The sequence below is a fragment of the Trematosphaeria pertusa genome (assembly GCF_010094035.1).
Source record: "Trematosphaeria pertusa strain CBS 122368 unplaced genomic scaffold BU26scaffold_8, whole genome shotgun sequence".
NCBI classification, from domain to species: domain Eukaryota; kingdom Fungi; phylum Ascomycota; class Dothideomycetes; order Pleosporales; family Trematosphaeriaceae; genus Trematosphaeria; species Trematosphaeria pertusa.
Genome location: NW_022987219.1, coordinates 892072 through 906911, shown reverse-complemented (window position 1 = coordinate 906911; position 14840 = coordinate 892072). Strand labels below are relative to the sequence as shown.

At 53.0% G+C, this 14840-nt stretch overlaps 7 protein-coding genes across 7 annotated transcripts; 4 read left to right on the top strand and 3 right to left on the bottom strand.

The window, feature by feature from the left end:
* Positions 1-140: 140 nt before the first annotated feature.
* BU26DRAFT_565537 (uncharacterized protein) lies at positions 141-2411 on the bottom strand (the record flags this gene model as incomplete). The annotated part of the gene is made up of 1 exon (XM_033833410.1): positions 141-2411. One exon carries the CDS (start codon positions 2409-2411, stop codon positions 141-143), a length of 2271 nt encoding a protein of 756 aa, XP_033683128.1.
* A 677-nt stretch (positions 2412-3088) lies between these two features.
* On the top strand, positions 3089-4832 carry BU26DRAFT_519861 (FAD/NAD(P)-binding domain-containing protein). Its single transcript, XM_033829167.1, has one exon. The coding sequence runs from the start codon at positions 3162-3164 to the stop codon at positions 4554-4556; it is 1395 nt and encodes a 464-aa protein (XP_033683127.1). The 5' UTR covers positions 3089-3161; the 3' UTR covers positions 4557-4832.
* A 556-nt stretch (positions 4833-5388) lies between these two features.
* BU26DRAFT_327355 (2OG-Fe(II) oxygenase superfamily protein) lies at positions 5389-6963 on the top strand. The gene is made up of 3 exons (XM_033822138.1): positions 5389-5748; positions 5802-5969; positions 6029-6963. The coding sequence occupies exons 1-3, from the start codon at positions 5587-5589 to the stop codon at positions 6806-6808; spliced, it is 1110 nt and encodes a 369-aa protein (XP_033683126.1). The 5' UTR covers positions 5389-5586; the 3' UTR covers positions 6809-6963.
* BU26DRAFT_519858 (kinase-like protein) lies at positions 6797-9223 on the bottom strand. Its single transcript, XM_033829166.1, has 4 exons — positions 8696-9223; positions 7541-8648; positions 7083-7492; positions 6797-7033 (listed from the first exon to the last, which is right to left on the bottom strand). Exons 1-3 carry the CDS (start codon positions 9091-9093, stop codon positions 7118-7120), a joined length of 1881 nt encoding a protein of 626 aa, XP_033683125.1. The 5' UTR covers positions 9094-9223; the 3' UTR covers positions 6797-7033; positions 7083-7117.
* Positions 9224-10098: 875 nt separating this feature from the next.
* BU26DRAFT_327325 (uncharacterized protein) lies at positions 10099-11846 on the bottom strand. Its single transcript, XM_033822137.1, has 4 exons — positions 11508-11846; positions 11155-11456; positions 10695-11106; positions 10099-10639 (listed from the first exon to the last, which is right to left on the bottom strand). Exons 1-4 carry the CDS (start codon positions 11521-11523, stop codon positions 10272-10274), a joined length of 1098 nt encoding a protein of 365 aa, XP_033683124.1. The 5' UTR covers positions 11524-11846; the 3' UTR covers positions 10099-10271.
* Positions 11847-12033: 187 nt separating this feature from the next.
* Positions 12034-12709, top strand: BU26DRAFT_327298 (uncharacterized protein). Its single transcript, XM_033822136.1, has 2 exons — positions 12034-12474; positions 12548-12709. The coding sequence occupies exons 1-2, from the start codon at positions 12126-12128 to the stop codon at positions 12574-12576; spliced, it is 378 nt and encodes a 125-aa protein (XP_033683123.1). The 5' UTR covers positions 12034-12125; the 3' UTR covers positions 12577-12709.
* Positions 12710-13265: 556 nt separating this feature from the next.
* On the top strand, positions 13266-14723 carry BU26DRAFT_565532 (uncharacterized protein; the record flags this gene model as incomplete). Its single annotated transcript, XM_033833409.1, has 3 exons — positions 13266-13752; positions 13807-14560; positions 14612-14723. 3 exons carry the CDS (start codon positions 13266-13268, stop codon positions 14721-14723), a joined length of 1353 nt encoding a protein of 450 aa, XP_033683122.1.
* Positions 14724-14840: the final 117 nt, after the last annotated feature.

Here is a 14840-nt window from a genome sequence, read left to right as displayed (position 1 = left end):
CCTTTTTGAGTGCTCTTTCCCTATCGCAATTAGGCAATTGCGTCACACATCAAATACATACCAGTGGACCGAAAGCATCTCCTCCAGATCCAGCATTTTCGGTTGGGTATCGCCGTTTTCGACACGCTTCAAGAATCTATTCAACTAGCACCTAACTTCCACTGCTTCGCCCACTTCTTATGAACCTCCCTCCCCTGCGAGTCCAAGTCCGCTTTCCGCAGCTTAAAACCCTTCAGAGCCTGTTCTTTTACCGCGAGCTGGCTCTTATATCCCCGGGCTCGCCCCTCTGCGACTTCCAGCTCGCGTTTGACCACTTCATCTCGACCATGGCCCAGCTGATGAGTCAGCTTGCGGACCCGGCTCTCAGCAGCGCGTCGTAGGTCATTCAAAGCGGTGATGTATTGCCGAATATCTTTAACTGCGCCAGCCGCTAAATCGCGCTCCCGAAGAAGCGTTCGCATCGGCTCTGGAATGGGGCCCGGTATTTCGTCGCCGGATTCGCCGTCGGAGGACAGCGGCTCAGCGTCGAAGGTTAGGAATCTGTTGCTGCCGGTGGCACCTATGGAGCCGATTGCGAGTCGACGTGGTGGAAGTTTCCGGACTGCGTTGGTAGAATCGGAACACATGTCCGAATCAGGTGTCACTGCGGCTGGTCGTGCCGGCCGATTCCTTAGATAACGGGCGGAAGGCGCTCTAGCCTCGATTTGTGTATGCGGCGCTTCATCGTCGGCATCGAAGTCTGAATGCGTTCGGCCTTCTCTATGCCGCTGTGCAGCGATCGTCCTCGCTTTCGGATCCTGCATTCGTTTGCATATAGCGGTCATGTTCTCGACGAATGACTCATTGATAGGCATGCGATGCTGTGTAAACCCATGCAACCCCGCGTCGGCCGCAAGAATGAAGTAGTACTTAACGATAGATTTCGTTTGGTGCTCTCTGAGGGTCATACCTCCGACGTGGATACCAGCGAACGCAGCTCCGAGATTCAGGTGCGGAAGAACTTGCCGTACACTCACTTCGATCGACTCGTCGGTATGGGGATTAAAGACACTCAAGTGCATACGCGGAGCCGCCCGGCCTTCCTTGTCGTGGACTCTGAACCAGGCCCAGGCGTCTTGGCCACGGAGGTGAGCTTGTGGTACGCTTTTAGTGAATGTTCCAATGAGGAGACGAAGAGGTAGGATCCTAGTTTGGTCGGGGCCGGAGAGGCGCTTGAACATCATGGAACTCAAGTGAGGGAGGGCTGAAAGCAGGTCAGAGCCGACTTTTTCTCGGAGTAGTGTAAGACTGTCGGCTTCTTCAGTCTGAGAACCGTCTTGGTGTTCTTGAAGACCGTCAGAGCTTTGAGACGACGCTGGGTCTAGGAGCGGTACGGCAGAAGGCGGAGTCGCCTGTGTCAATCCAGCACTGGCGCTAGGCGCGGAGGTGGATTGTGTGCCCCTGGTCTCAGTCTCAGACGAGGCATGAACCTCGTCCTGAGGAATTCCGGAAAAGGAATTGCCGAATGGAGAGCCACAGTGAGTGCCAGTGCGTGAACTTGCTGGCGTCGGAAGTGCCGGATCGCGGCGTTCGTGTGAGTTGTCTTTCAACACCAGCGGATCTGCTTCGGGAGTTCTGTCGTAAAAATATGCCTCGACCCCATTAACATCAGCGTCGGTTGGTGTGATATTGTGGTCATAATGAACCGTCGTGGCATCCGTATCGTAAGGGCCCGTCGTAGCGTTCAATAAGAGTTCTTGGGCCTGGCTATTTCCAACATATTGAGAAACACCAAGAGCGGACGTCACGATCGGGCGCTCGTCTCTAGCCCTTGCGTTTTCGAAGTACCTTGTCTGCTCCAGCATCTCGAATGCTTGTCGCAAGCTATCATATTTCGGAAGTGGCAGTTGGGAACTCTCATATCCCGCGTCATACGCCCAGACGAGAAGGAAGTACTTGATCAGGGCAGTTGTCTGGCAAACCCAGTCCTTCGAGCCGCGCCATCCTTCCGAGGGCTCGTGCCACGACAACGGAGGCACTTCGTTAAGCTCGTCCAGGCGGTCATGCATCGTCAATAGCGAGACTCCTCCGCGTGTCTTGAATGCTCCCGGGACCTCTCGCTGCGTAAGGACCGTAAGATGGAGTCTGTCACCGATGTGGTTCTGGTTGTCTGGTCCTGAAAAGAATGCAAAGACGGGATATGTTCCTTGATCGATCTGCTCGTCGATATCGAAGCACCTCGGCTGCTGGTCGTTGCCCACTCCCCGCTCGACCCTAGGGTAGTGCTCTGGATTAAGAATGATATTCCCGTTGTGATTGATGAAAAGGTGGCGAGGAAGGAGGCTGAGGAGAAATCCATGCCCATCATCCAGTAGCCGTTCTTCGAGGTTGAGGAGATTCCTTGCGTTTGCTGGTAGGAGGCGCCCGCCCATATCGCGCGAGGATTTTTGGGTATCCGCGGCTAGAGAATGACTCTGCGCACGTTTGATGCTTGCAATGAATAGTTCCCTCGTCGTATACTCGCTATTCAGTTGCTGGCGGCAAGGCGTTAAAATATGCAGTCGTGATATCGTGAGACAGTCATCCTGTCGAAAGGAGAAGGCACACTCATATTCCGAGAAGTAACCGTGCGCCGCCAAGGCGCTAAGCTTCGTTCGAAACTCGGGCTTTGCCGGGAGTGCTAGCGAAACCCAGCCAACCGTCGAGTAAATGCTGGAATCGGCGGAAGTACTGCGCGTGATCGCTACATCTGGAGGTTAGATAGTCAAGCGAAAATGCCATAGCTGAGTGTATGCGCCCCGGACCACCTTACAAAAGCGCCAGCGACTACGGGCGCTATTCACCCTTGTTTCCTGTTGGGGACTAGTACGATGAAGGCCCTCGACGCTGAAGCAGGGCATTCGCGCAGCGGTGTTCGCTTCTAGGCGTGCAGCGCAAAGTACCAACACCGGCGCGGGTATGTATGGAAAGGCGTCACGCCCGTAGTTCCCCACGTGATAGTGAAAGCTTGGTGAGATCCGATCTCAAGAATGTTGACAAGATGAACACGAGAAGATAATCGCGCACGACTAAGCCTTTCTGCCGGTTGATCCATGGCCTGACTTTCTTCGTGGCTTTCGAGAGGTTGAAAAGGAGGATGTGGGGCCCGCCCGAGAGGATCTCGTATATTAGCCGACCCCACCATGAGTGAACGCCAGCTGTCTATCCGCGCCACAACCGCTGACCATCGAGACACTAAAAACCTCTTCTCCACCCCAAGAAGAGCCCAAAGAACCCAAGCCGGATCCACCATCATGGCTGAATTCCCTCGGCGTCCACCCTCAGGCATCAACGTCATCATTGTAGGTGCGGGCTTCGCGGGAGTGTCAGCAGCCATCGAATGCGATCGCAAAGGCCACAAGGTCACGCTTCTGGAGAAAGCCGAGAACATCGAGGAAATAACGCGATTTGGCGACATCATCAGCTTCGATCCCAATGGAGCGCGGTTGTTTGAGCGATGGCCCGGCGTTATTGAGGCGATGTACAAGGTCGCTCGGAAGACAACGTGGCTAGACCTGTACCATTGGAAAGGCCAGTTCGTAACTAGGCAAAGTTTCGAAGGAGAGAAGAGCTGGGGACCTCGGATCAACGGGCATCGTGGAGAGCTGTATAGCATCATCTATCAGCATGCGAAGGACCGCGGCATCGACATGAGGCTTGGACAAAGAGTGACGGATTATTTTGAGGACGAAGACAAGGCCGGGGTGGTTGTGAACGGAGAGCGAATGGTTGCGGATATTGTTATCGCAGGAGAGGGCGTTCGGTCGCGGGGGCGCAAGATTGTGTTAGGTTTCGATGACAAGCCGAAATCATCCGGTTATGCTGTGTATCGATGCTGGTTCAACGGAGATGCGATCAAGGACAACGAGAAGATCAAACATCTCGTCATGAATGGCGATACTCACTCTGGCTGGATTGGTCCGGACCTGCATTTCCTAGCTTCGTCGTTGAAAGACGGGAAAGAGTTCAACTGGGTCTTCACCCACGTGGATGACGGAAACATCGAGGAGAGTTGGCAGTTCCCGGGGAAGATAGAAGACTGCTTGAAGTACGTGGAGGGCTGGGCACCTGTCGTCCAGGAGATTGTCAGAGCAACACCTAAGGACGCTCGGCTCATTGACCACAAGCTCGTCTTCCGAGATCCGTTGCCGACTTTCATATCGCCGAAGCATCGGATCGTCTTGATCGGTGACGCAGCGCATCCTTTCCTTCCAACGTCCATCCAAGGTGCAAGTCAGTCCATCGAGGATGGTGTAGTCTTGGCATCGTGCCTGGAGCTGGCGGGCAAGAAGAATATTCCTTTGGCGGTTAAGGCGCACGAGAAAATCCGATATGAGAGAGTTCACCAGGCGCAAGCAACGGGCGTCAAGACGAGGGAGAAGTGGCACAAGGCGAATTGGGACGAGATCTGGAAGACGCCGGAGGCTATCCATTTGACAAGAGAAGCATGGTTGCTGAACTTCGATTCCGAGAAGGACTGCTATGAGCGATATGCCGATGTAGCAGCGGGGTTGAGCGGCGAGCGTGCGAAGCTGTAGACCTGGCCTGCATTCTTGTATCCCTTCTTCGGTCGATAGACGCTAGATTTTCAAGATTGCTATGAACAGTACAGAGCTGAGTGACCAGTGAAGGGGTGTGCGCTTCGAGCACTCGGCTGGGATGCGCCAGAAGGGAGAGGCGGACTGCTCTCAGCAGTCTCCAGTGCGCTTTTTACAGTGTGATGCAGACTTTGAAGGTAGGAGACAGCGATGAAGGAACGAGAGACGCTTTGTGGATGCGTGAATGTTGGTGGGGCTAATGGAGAGCTGCGCGTTTCAGCCCTGCGATGCCAACCACGCTAAGCATCACTCCCACGTCATCGTCCAATCAAATAGCGCAGAACCGGAACACAGAACTCGCCTCCCTCGAACTTTGTGCCTTCGTGAGCGCATCATCTCCGACATATTAGGAGGTATACATGTACGATGCTCTTCCTTCTAGACATTAACCATCATTTTGAATGTGCGTCCCAATGCGCAGGGCTTTGAAATGATAGATTACCCTGTTCCGACTTTCCGATTTAGCTTCCGATGATGAGTCAGTACACTCGCTAACTTCTCTGAGTCTCAATCGCGAACCTGACCACTCCTCTACATCTTCATCTTCAATGCGCGTTTGGAGACCCCCTTTCATCAAAAGTCGATCTTAGGAACTCTGCTTTTATTTAGCAGTCGCCTTCCAGTCATCTTCAACGACGATACTACCTCGAATACGCGCCGCCAAACCGCCCGACAGGCGGCCGATCTAGCGAATGTACGAAATGAATTCTACGTGGACGGAAACTCGGGCTAGTAGAGTTGCGGACCACCGGTTGCTTATATCCTGCCATGTTTTATATACACGTTTGGTGGTGTTGTTGATCCCTTCTTCCAGCACGAATCTTGGCGGGGGATTGCGTGCTCGCTACTCCACTTCGCGATGACATCGCAATCCGGCCGCATGCATTTGCGCGCTGGGACATATATGGCGTTGGAACGACTACAGTTGGGAAGAGGACCCCAGGAATAAGCTGATGAAGCGTTGGTAAACATGCCTTCTGTCGTACTTCCCGAACCCGTGCCGCTTCCTAAGTGGAAGAGGCCAAGTAAAACCAACGAAACGCTCGACTGGGCAGAGATCGAAGTTATTGACCTCTCTCGATTTGATGAGCCGGATCAGAAGCAAAGACTGGCCGAGCAACTAAGAGATGCGGTAGATATGCCTGTCGCACTGTCTTTGACATTTTGCTGATAGAATACGGGCAGGTGCACAAGACAGGCTTCTTCAGCGTCACCGGTACGGGTTTTACTCAAGCTGAAGTAGAGCGCCAGTACGACATCGGGCAAGCGTACTTCAACCTCCCTCTTGACATGAAAGGAGATCCGAAATACCGATGCGACTTCGCGCAGGGAAACTACTTCGGGTATCGTGCTGTAGGCCATTTGCCTATTCTTCATCTTATCCCAATTCCATATACTAATGCTTCTGGCAGGCCAACGAGAAAAAAACCATGGGCACTGACGTACTCGACAACGTGGAGTCTGTCAACATCCCGAAGTTCATTCCCCAAAACGAGCATGAACCATTCCACCCCTTTCTCCAACGATACCGCGCCGAGATCGAAGCCTTCTCCCGACGGTCCGTAGATCTAGCTTCCAAGATCTTCACACTCTTCTCCATCCTCCTCGAATTACCCGAAGACTACTTCTCTAAGCAACACGCGTACGAAGACCAAAGCGAAGACCACCTACGCTACATGATCTACCGCCCACGGAGCGAAGCCGAAGACGCGAAAGTGCAAAACACATGGTCACGAGCGCACACTGACTTCGGTTCTCTCACACTCCTCTGGAGCCAGAACGTAGCCGGTCTCCAGCTCAAAACACCCTCCGGAGAGTGGAAATACGTACCGCCTGTCGACAACGGCATCATCTGCAATGTGGGCGATACCCTGGACTTCTGGTCTGCGGGATACTTGAAGTCGACCACGCACCGCGTTGTGCGGCCGCCGAAAGACCAGGCCCACATACACCGCCTAGGGCTGTTTTACTTTGTCAGGCCCCGGAATGATGTCGATATTAAGCCTGTGCCGTCGCCACTGTTGAGGCGCTTGGGGTTGATAAGTGGGGATTCCGAGAATGCGCGGCCGGTAAGGGGGCTGGAGTATGTGAGGGAGAGGGTGAAGAGTTATCATGATCATGGCGATTATGCCGATATGAAGGGGAAGAGGTTCAGGGTTGGGAACTTGGAGATTGAGGACGAAGCAGCTTAAAGGGTATTCAAAGTGAAAGAGATGGAGTGTTGGGAGGACTAACTACTATATCCAGATCCGACCTAGGAACTTCAACGGCCTACAGATTTCGAACTTGACGCTTTTACGATGTCTTCGCTTTCTCATTTCGCGCCCCATTACGCCCTTTGTTCTCCTTTTTCTTCGATTGACCAAACCATCGCTTCGATCGATTTTCCTGCTAAACGGAGTATCTATACGCTTGGTCTGTAGGAACATCAGTTGGAAGCCAAAAATGCGCCGGTGAACGACATACCCACTCGACAGTCGTTGCTGATTCAAAGTCTGTCGTCAGGCCGTCTGGACAGACGGCGGCGAGAGGAGATTATGTCTTATAAGGGTGTGTGTTCCGATTACAAGATCAACTTGCGCACTCTCTGAGACGAGGAACCGCATATCCCTGAAGACTGTTGTGCCGCCGCTGTGGAACCAGGATACGTGGACGGCACCTAATATGTCATGGATATCTCCGGTTTTCTCCTTTGGCTTCAGCGGTTGAAACTCTGCAAAGCCCAATCGGCGTGCAAATTCGGCAGATATTATGTTGCCTTGCAAACAGCCAGTATCAAACACACACATAGCTTGCTGACGTTGTTCGATGCCAGAGCCAGGGCATGGGAACACGGAGACTGTCAGGAGGAATGGCGATTCCTTATGATCGTACATCTGGCTCGTCAGCATTGGATCGTAACTACCATCTGGAGGAATTCTTACAATTCCGCCGTCATCCCCAAGGTCCACAACCTTAATGGTATCTGCCAGTCTTTGTTTTAAGCCTTTCGGGCCGAAGAACAAGCCTTTAACGGCATCCATCCACGAAATGTTGACCATTACTACGTGAGTGCGACGTCTCCTGATGGCTGGCAGTTTTCCTTCAACATCAGGGCTGCTCACTTCCCATGCGTCATGGCGGAGTTCTTCTGCATCCGGTCGTCTTTCCGCTTCGGCGTCTAGGGGGCCTCGTATCAATGGTATATACCTCGATATGCTCGATAGGTGAGCATCATTCGCGAATCGGTCCAGCTCGCCCTTGAGGCGCCCTGTCATAGCCTCAAAACCATAACCCACAAATTTCTCCCCGAAGATGGTTTCTCTGTCACTCTCAAGCTGCGGCGAGAGAAACCTCCCCCGAGCCGCGAGAACTTCGAAAAGGACGCAGCCAAGGGAGAAGATGTCGGCCTTTTTGTTCCTGGGTTGGCGCATGATCAGTTCAGGTGCAGCATACCCATAGGTGTATTGTGGCCTGGTACTTTCAGTCGTTCCGGAATCTGAAAGCAATGGATCAAACTCCAGCGAAACGCCAAAGTCCGCGTACAGGAGCCGTCCATCATGGATAAGGATGTTGGCTGGCTTGATGTCTTTGTGTCTGACGGAGTGGCGGTGGATGAAATCAAGCCCCTCGGTGAGATTGGTGAATGCCGTCCGGAGAAATTTTTGGCTTATGATCTCCGCGTCAGTGGCGAATTGCCGCTGAAGTAGTGCTTCGAGACAGCCTCCTGTAGCAACAGGGTCCATGACTAAATGATACTGGTGCGTAGCATTATCCTGATGCCATCGGACAAGCCGTACGATAAATGGTGTGCTTGGGGTCGCTACCCTCGAAAGATCGCCCATTATCTTGACTTCTCGAAGAAAGGTTGCTGCCTTTGCTTGATATTCCAGCTCCCCATACCGGAACGTGTAGGTCTTGAGAGCATATACCTTGTTGTCGACCGTATCTCGCACCTCATCAACGACGGCTTGTCCTCCGCAACCTAGTAATCGTTTCCTTACATAACGGACTTTGGGATCGATCCCTTCTGTGAGCTGTTCCTGGCTTCGACTGCGCAGGTTAGCAGTAGGTCAGTGCCTTGGACAGAGGTACCATACGTTCGTATCGCCTCTTGAACTTTGTTCCGCAGATTCTCCAGTTTCTCCAGGTTGGCGGTGAGGGCGACTATCTCCTCTTCCTTCAGGCCCCTTTTCTGAACTTGCGATACCTGCAATGTGCTATGAAGTTCCTCTGCAACTTCTATAGATTCTTGGACGCAACGGGCCAGCACTTTTCCCTCGTTCGTAGGTCTGGATTCAGCCTCGTTGAGATCGATGGCTGACAGCTTGTCCAAGAAGCGCGCAAGATCGGTGGTGACACTTGAGAGGTCTATAATGTCTTCCTGCGCCGTGTTCGGAGAGCCGTATACTTCCTTCAGTTGTGATAGGAATTGGAGAGCGAATTCGTAAAACTGGGCGGCATTCGACACCGCCCCAATCAGTGCAAGAGACTCCATCGAGGGCGTCCGAAGCGCAGATAATTTTTACCAGTTTTTGTGTCCGTAGGACAGGGTACTCCGACATTAGTCGGTAGTATAGAAGTGTTATCGTTCAGTGTAGAGGGCTTTGGTGTGGTGTAGTGAGTAGTGTGGGGGAAAAGAACATCAGGCAGCGAAGGCTGCTTCACCGGCTGAGATGCGGCTGACGAGCACCTGCAGATCAGGTTTGCAGCGATTCGCTGGAGCTGAAGCGCCCCGGCCGACTCCCAGAACGAGGGAGAAAACTAACCAATCAAATCAATTCGCTATTCGCAATGAAACCGCAGTACTAAGATTAGCAGAAAAGAGGGCAACAGTCTAATAAGACACCCTCATCATTATACCACTCTTATAAAGATGCGAAGGCTCAGGCGGCAGTACAGGTCTATCAATGTGTCGGAGAATCCCCCTTCGATGATACTGGTCAGCAAAGCGAGACGCGATCTCTCAACCTGATCGTTCAGCACAATCTGCTAAGCATAATTGCTTTTCCCAATTCTACAGCCGCCGTGCAATCACGCAACAGTACTTCGTAAAAGGCCGGCAAGCCGATCATTCGATCGGGCGCCACAATGACTTAGGTGAAGTGCCTATTTTACGTCCAACGCTACCTAGGTATTAGGCTAGAGGAGACGCCTCGAAAGTCCTCACGTTTGGCCAGCCATGTTATCATAGGTTAGGAGCGGATTCAGAGAATGCGCGGCTAGTAAGAGTATATAAGAGAGAGAAAAGAGTTTTATAATTATAGCAATTATGCTAATATAAAGAAGTTTAAGATTAGGAACTTAGAAATTAAGGACAAAGCAGCTTAAACGGTACATTATCGATGAAAAGACCAACGACTGAGGTATGGATTATGTCCTCCACAACCACCCGGTATGAAATGGTATCATAAATCGCCGTAGGAAAGAGTGTGTTCCCACCCAGTCCAGCCCAATGCGCCCAGTCCTCCCTTAACAGGAATAGAGCACGAGTCCGTCTAACCCAGTGAACCTAACCACCTAACCAAGAGAGATACATGTTAGACAGAGACAATACTTCGAAAGAACGGACAACAACAGGACAAAGAAGCGCCGGCAATAGGAAACCCAGTAACTCCACCCACGCGGATACCCGTGCGGACAATTTGGACCCTCTACTCAGCTAGCGTGGCTACGTCACTGCTTCTTCTTCGTCTCGTCCGTTTTTTCCTTGGTCTCTTCCTTGCTATGACCATTGGCCTGCCCATTGGCCTGCTCATTGGTCTCCTCAACGATCCCGTTCTTGATATTCTTGATCTCGTCGGGGCTGACCCCGCGATCCTTCAGCTTTTTCTCGAGGCCTTTGATCTGGTCTTTAAGACCGGTTTCTGCATCTTCACTCTGTTTCGTACGCGAAGACACTCCTGCATCGTACAACGCCAGTTTGAGCTCAGCGATCTTGAGATCCTTCTTCTTTCCTTTATAGGCGGCGTCATCCTTGTTGAGGTCCTCGAGGGTAGTCCTCAAGTCGGCTGCCACTACGGCGAGCTTCTCTCTCTTCGGATCTAACAGGGCATTAGTCCAAAGCAATATCTACAGGGGCGAGGAGGTGATACTGACCTGGCTTTCCTTTGAAGTTCGTGTGGCCCACCTCAAAGTTCGGTAGCGGTATGATTCCATGCCTCCAAATGGAGTGTCCCCCAATAAGAAGGTCGACATCCGCGGTCTCTGATACGAGGAATCGCATATCCCGGAACACCTTGGTGCTGGTGCTGTGCAGCCAGGATACATGGATCGCTCCGGACACGGTGTGGATCTGGCCCGTTGCCACCTTTCCGCCGTTCAGCTCCCGGCCCTTCAATGGCTGGAATTCCGAAAAGCCTAAGCTACGCGCAAATTTCGCCGAGATGATATTTCCTTGGAGACAGCCTGTGTCGATCAAACACTGTCCCTCCTGCCGCTCGGCGCCAGAATCTCGGCAAGGGAACGCAGTGACCGTGACGATGAAGGGACAGTCCTTGTTGTCAAACGCCTATTTGGTCAGCGTTGATATTCCAGGCTGCATTCCGGGGGAGCTTACGCCTGGACCTGCATCCTCTAGCTCGGCCAATTCAACATCGGCCGCTAACTTCTGCTTCAACCACTTCGGACCAAGAAGCAGGCCCTTTAGGCAATCGCGCCACGTCAGATGGACTACTGCCACTTGAGTTTGGCGCCTTTTGGGTCCCGATCGTTTGCCTCCGACATCGGGATTCTCCTCGACAGCAGTGCGAGTAGATGCGAGAGAGACAGAGCGAGAATTCCTGTTGCCGCTGTGTGCACCACCACCTGAGACAGATAGGTGCTGATTGTCCTTGCTCTGTTGAGGCTGTTCGCTTCTTCCTAGTGGAGCATTAACTTCACATTCGTTCCAAAGGACCCTTGATATCTTACCGCGAAACTCGGCCATGCTCACTCTTGAAACGCTGCGGGAGGCGATATCTTCGGTAATTTGCGAGGGAAATGACGAAAGAGGTGTATGATAGTTTGTTCTTCAGGAAGGCTAGGTGGAACGACTAGGCGCTTTATGCGAACACTTCAGCCAAGGCACCTTCCCAAATCTACTGGCCCCCAAAGCAGAGCCTCCTGATAATACACCGCCGACTCCGACCAGGTCCTTCATGTCGGCTTTGTCGGTCATGCGAACGTGTGGAGCCTTTTCAGGCATTGGATGGCAGGCGCTGCCGTTTACACCCCAATGGCGGCTGCGTCTCGGGATTGGTTGTCTGAGCGTTCGGACGGCGGCTGAGTTTCCTGGGACCCGGATTGATCCTAGAAAGGGTTTCCAGGTGGTGTGGGCCCGTAAGGCGATGACCAGCCAAAGCATAAGATGGCGCTCATCCCCTCCAGCTCATCCCCATCATAAAAGCCATCTTTGCCTCCTCGACCTTCTTCCCGCTTCGGACCCCGTAAGGCCTGATTTCGCCAGCGCCACCCATTCTCTCCGCCCCCACCAGATTCGTAACATCGTCCTCCACCCAGGGTCGTAGCGAAATAGGACTAGGTCAAGCGATGAACCAGGGAGCAAGAGCAAGAGCAGCGCATGGGAGCACTGAATGCCCGCGTCAAATGTCGTCAGGAGAAATGGAGACCCTCGCAGGCCACAGGATTGCACGTGGCGTTCGCATCCATGGAGTCCCCCGCCTAAGGTTCAGCTCATGCAGGTCAGCTCGCTTCGGAGACGCACCTCGGCAAAAGGGGGCGCAATCGCTCAGCCTGACCGGTCACGCCGATCTGCTGAGCACGATTGCTTTTTCCTATGCTGCGGTCACCGGAAATTCGCGCAATCAGGCAACAGCCCCAGTCGACTGCTCTCGAGGCCTGCGTCCGACGAGCCGCGACGACACGTTGACTGAGAAATGTGAGTAGCCTTGTCAGGGTGCGCTGTGGATCTGCTTACAGAAGTGCCAGAAGCTTAGGGAGGCACCGTCCAGTCTTCGGCAGTGCGACTTCAGCCTCATGATCGCGCGCAAGTTTTCGAGTGCCGCCCAACTCGAGGGTGCCCCGAGAGCTTCCTCTCCATCTGATAAAGGGTGTGCGGAGGGTATACCTGGGCTGATCAGCCCATTGGGGTTGTACGTCGTACAGGCCGCCGCGCTTGGTAGGACGGGGAGAGCTGCCGAGCATAGAAGGGGGGAACCAAAGGAAAAGAGGAAGGCCAGAACGAAAGGAAAAGAGGAAGCGTACCAAATGAATCTCTCGAGCGCTGGCAGCGGAAGCATCAAGGCTTAAGGCTTAAATTCGCTCGATATGGTTCCGGTCGCGTGTTGAAAGACATCCAGGAAGATGGCGGTGTGAGGCAACCATCCCCGCCCTACCTGCATCTTCGACAGCCCCAAAAGCGAATCAACGAATTCGAGTGCACCCACTGGACGCACGGCAGATGGACAGATCAGTCCTTGGTTGCCCTGCAAGGAAAGGCATGCTGGATCCACCGAATGAGGTTGGTCGCGATATGCAGATGATCTTTTCTGCCGCCACCGACAGCTGGAGGGACCGGAGCGGAGCCACGATCGGGCTCTCGAATATGCGTGGCGTGAACACAGCCCGCAGTAGACGAAATGTTGAAATATAAGCATTGCGAGGTCGTGCTGGTGTCCTGATCGTCTCATCTTGCTCCCCAGCCCTTTCTGCAATATACCGATTGTAGGAATGACGGCGACAGGCGCACGACGTTCGACCTCGAGCGGTGTTTCCAATCTTTCAGCCTCAGCCACGGTGGTAAATTCAAACTCCACCCAGACCACACCAAGGATTCCCGGATGCGCGATAGCCTCAAATGAGGATGATAGCTCGGACGACTCATCGTCTAGCGATGAATTTGACGAGCACGCAACCCGCTTCCGGTTTCCTCCGGGCGAGTTACCGGATGACCCTATCCAAGGGTGGCCCCAGCTGGCTCTGCTGATGGCCAAGACTCCCGACTTTGCGGCCTTCTCTCGATTCAGGGATCTGAACACTAAGAGTCTCCTGTATTACCAGGCTGAACTAAGAGGCTATCGGAAGAAGCTCCATAATCTGGAATACGAGGATGCTGGGAAAGGGAATTGGTGGGACCAGCGCGCGGACCTGCTGGTGGAGTCAAAATCGGTGCAGTTCGAGACCGTGGTGGAGATGAGGAAGGTATTGAAAGAATACAGTAAGCCCAATTCCTGGCGCCCATTGCTCACTAAAACATGCTGAACATGTGTAGACAAGGCATTAAAGCTATACACTGAGATATGCGCCTTACCCGGCCCCGAACCAGACAACATGCGAGCACTCCGAAAGTGGCTAGGGGATAAAAGATGTGGGGATAACACAATTCGTGGTCGTGATGGGCTGAATAACACCTGGGGTGATATGAGGAAGGATCCAGACGCAGAGCTTGGTAGCCTTTGGAGACAATTCGGAAGAGTAGTATTAGGATTGGTCTGGGCACGACCTCCACCCACGGACGATCTTGACCTAGTAGCTACTGAACCTCAGGGAAAGATTGATGGCCTCACTCGCTGGGTTGTCTGCGATCTCGTCCGCTTCTACAAAAACTTTTGCGAATACCGGAAAGAACAACGAGAAAAGAAAATGCAACAGCGATTGGATATCGAGAACACGGCAGAAGCGACTCCCGGTTGCTTTGGGCGATGGCGGGAGAAGAAGAAACGCAAGAAGGAAAGACGCGACACGGGGAACATGCAACCAACCATTGATCTTGGAGTTGACAAGGTGAAGAAGGAGGATACGTTGGAAAGTTGGGGAGATAAGACTGCTTTGAGAGTCACATCTACGATCTCGACCGTCATCGCATGCTTACTCCCAGTCATCGCCATCTCCATTCTGTCACAGCTCCACGGCCTTAGGAACCTGCTCATTTGCTTGGCCGGCTTCGCCATCTTCTTTGCCTTGGCCTTGATCTTCCTCACCCAAGGAACCAGCTCGAGAACCGAGATCTTCGCTGCAACCGCCGCGTAAGCATTCAATCGAACTCTCTAATTTAAGGATGCTAACAAGTCTTTCAGATTCTCGGCAGTGATGGTGGTGTTCATTTCAGTACCGCCGGCGCCCATTATCAATATGCCCCCTGGCTCGCCTATGCCGTCTGTCACTCCGAGGCCGACCTACGCGTTGTGATAGGCAGGACAATTGTGTCAGTGCTGCTTCGCGAGACGTGTCACGAATTATGAAGTTCTCTTGTTTCCCGCATCGTCTCTTCTTAGAATAGGTATTGCGCGCAGTCTGTTCCAGTGG